The 3,392-nt window shown below is 39.6% G+C and overlaps 1 protein-coding gene across 1 annotated transcript; it reads right to left on the bottom strand.

Annotated features, from left to right (window-relative positions):
* Positions 1-1,824: 1,824 nt before the first annotated feature.
* On the bottom strand, positions 1,825-2,337 carry LOC145035517 (uncharacterized). Its single transcript, XM_078984048.1, has one exon. The coding sequence runs from the start codon at positions 2,335-2,337 to the stop codon at positions 1,825-1,827; it is 513 nt and encodes a 170-aa protein (XP_078840174.1).
* Between the last annotated feature and the right edge of the window lie 1,055 nt (positions 2,338-3,392).

Below are 3,392 nucleotides of genomic sequence, written 5' to 3'. Positions count from 1 at the left end.
ATGTAGTATTTGGAATCACTCTTCAACCTGGCCTTTTGGTGCTTGGTAAATGCGTGGGCAATTTCTTTTCGTAACCAAGTAATTCACAATATCCGCATACCATGGAATAGTGTTTGAAATGTAGAAGAGGTGTTCATCCGGGAATTCATCAAGGATGGAAGAAGAAGAATCATCGATATTCAACAGACTTAAGTGATCCGCAACTAGGTTTTCTGCACCACTTTTGTCCTTTATCTCAAGATCAAATTCTTGTAAAAGAAGAATCCGCCGAGTTAACCATGGCTTGGCAACTTTCTTGGTCATGAGATATTTCAAGGCGGCATGGTCGAAGTACACAATCACTTTTATCCCAAGAAGGTATTGCCGAAATTTCTCCAAGGCGAATACAATAGCTAGAAGTTCCTTCTCTGCGGTGGAATAATTGGCATGAGCATTATCCAAGGTTTTGGAGGCGTAGTAGATAACATGTGATGCTTTTCCCTCCCTTTGACCCAAAATCGCTCTAATGTCAAAATTGCTTGCATCACACATAATTTCGAAAGGCAACTCCCAATTTGGAGGTTGGATTATTGGAGCGGACGTGAGCAAGTCTTTGAGTTTGTCAAAGGCTTCTTGGCATGCGACATTGAAGTCAAAATTAACATCCTTTTGGAGAAGGAGGCACATCAATCGTGTGATCTTCGAGAAATCTTTGATAAATATTCTATAGAATCCCGCATGGCTCAAGAAAGATCCCGCCTCTCTAAAACATGTTGGGTAAGGAAGGGTTTCGATGACATCAATTTTGGCTTTATCAACTTCAATTCCCTTTTTAGAGACGATGTCTCCCAAGATTATGCCTTGCTTGACCATGAAATGACATTTCTCAAAGTTTAACACCAACTTTTTCTCAATGCACCTTTTCAAAATTTTCTTAAGATTATCTAAGCATTCATCAAACGAATTGTCATACACGGTAAAGTCGTCCATAAACACTTCAATTATATTCTCAACATACTCGGAAAAGATGCTCACCATGTATCTTTGGAATGTGGCGGGGGCATTGCATAATCTGAATGGCATCCACTTGTAGGAAAACGTGCCAAAAGGGCATGCTAAAGTAGTCTTGTCTTGATCTTTGGGGGAAACGAGTATTTGATGAAAACCCAAGTATCCATCGAGGCAAAAATAATGCGATTTGCCCACCAATATCTCAAGCATTTTGTCGATGAAAGGAAAAGGAAAATGATCTTTTCGTGTGATTGAATTTAACTTTCTATAATCAATGCACACCCTCCATCCATTTTGAACTCGAGTGGGTACCATTACTCCTTTGTTATTCTCAACAGCCATGATTCCCGTTTTCTTGGGAACCACTTGGACCGGACTAACCCACTTGGAGTCAGAAATCGGGTAAATCATGACCGCATCAAGGAGTTTGATTATTTCTTTCTTAACAACTTCCATCATGGGAGGATTTAATATTCTTTGATCTTATCTTCTAGGCTTACAATCATATTTCATGAGGATCTTGTGTGTGCATACATTAGGACTTATCCCTTTAATGTCCGCTATTGTTCATCCCATTGCCTCTTTATGTTCTTTCAAGACTTCAACCAGTTGATCTTCTTCAAAGTCTTTCAATTGAGAGGAGATAATCACTGGAAGAGTTTCGTCTTGACCTAGATAAACGTACTTCAAATGGCTAGGCAATACTTTCAATTTAAGTGTGGGTGGTTGGATTATGGACGGGGGCATCTTGTTTGGAGAATGAGATAAGGAAACTTAAGAAACATCCTTCTTTGTGGAATTTTTAACATCTAAATTCTTCACAATCTCTTCAACTTAGGAGTCTAATATGTACATATCCAATGTTTTCTTCAAACTTTCACAATCAAGACTCAAGTTGAGCAACATCTTCAAAATATCTCCATGCGATAACTCGAATAGTTCTTGGGTGATTGGTTCAATCACATCGATCTGATACAATGGAGAAATATTGCTAGGGTACCTCATTGCTTCAAAGATGTTGAAGTGAATGGTCTCTCCATCGAACTCCATGGTGATTTTCCCATTATGGACATCGATTATCCTGTGAGCGGTATTCATGAAAGGTCTTCCAAAAAGGATCATGGAAGACTTGGAAGGGGTCTTCTCTTCAAGGTCAATGACATAGAAGTCCACGGGAAATACTAGTTGATTGACTTCAATTAATGCATCCTCCAACATGCCTCTTGGAAATACACTTGACTTGTCCGCTAATTGAATGATGACTTCAGTTTCTTCTAAAGGTCCAACATTGAGAGATTGAAAAACCAAGTATGGCATCACATTGATCGAGGCTCCAAGATCTAGCATTGCAATTTCGACATGCAAATCACCAATGGTACAAGGGATTGCAAACATGAACGGGTCATTGCATTTAGGTGGTAGCTTCTTTTGGATAACCACGGACACATTTGCATTGACTTTAATATTTTCATTTACCTTAAACTTCCTCTTGTTGGTGCACAAATCCTTAAGAAATTTGGCATAGTGTGGAATTCGCTTTATGACACCCAATAGTGAAATGTTGATTTGAACCTTACGGAAAGTCTCAAGAAACTCTTTCTCTTCCTCTTGTTTCTTTGAGGAAGCCAACCGGGATGGAAAAGGTGGTGGTATGACCAATGATTAGATGGGCTTGTTGGAAGATTCAGGTTGGTCAATGTTTGGCACAACCGGTTCCTTTGGAGGTACTACTTTTAAAGGTTCAACAATGATTATTTCATCTTCTTCTTCTCTTGAAACTCTTTTAGGGATGCTTTTCTCCAAGTGTTTTCCTACTTCTCAAAGTTATTGCACTCACATTGGGGTTCTTCTCGGTTTGAGATGGAAGTTTGCCCCTTTGTTCCATCTTGTTGAGAGTGGTAGCCAAGTCACTGATTTTTGCTTGAATCTTGGAGAATGTGTTTTTGGTCTCTTGTTGAAATTGGATTTGGCTTTGAGCAAGAGAAGTAACAAGTTCATGAAGGCTCATTTGATGGTTAACACTTGATTGGCCTTGTTGTGGAGGTTGTTGGTAATTTGGAGTGGGATGAGATGTTTGGGGATATAGAGGTTTTTGTGATGGGTATTGAGAAAATTAGGGTTGCATCATGACATGTGGTGGATTTTGCTTTGGTGGGTATGGGTTGGTTGGGGTATTCCTCCAATTCGGGTTGTAGTTGTTTAGAAAGCCCATGGGTCTTGGTTGACCTTGATATCCTCCTATTGCATTAACATCCTCCGGTTCACTACAAAGTGAGGGACACTTATCCGTATAATTCCCCGTCATTGCACAAATGTCACACACCATCAATTGTTGACTACTTCCCACCACCATTTGACTTAGCACATTAGTCAAATCTAAGAGATTTGATTTCAAGTGTTGA

Source organism: Lactuca saligna, chromosome 3 (genome assembly GCF_052625555.1).
Source record: "Lactuca saligna cultivar CGN05327 chromosome 3, ASM5262555v1, whole genome shotgun sequence".
In the NCBI taxonomy this organism is placed as follows: Eukaryota; Viridiplantae; Streptophyta; class Magnoliopsida; order Asterales; family Asteraceae; genus Lactuca; species Lactuca saligna.
The sequence above is the reverse complement of the archived record's forward strand: the minus strand, read 5'-3'. Positions and strand labels throughout refer to the sequence as shown.

Coding starts and splice junctions, on each gene's coding strand:
- LOC145035517 (XM_078984048.1), bottom strand. CDS start 2,337: ATGCTAGATCTTGGAGCCTCGATCAATGTGATGCCATACTTGGTTTTT.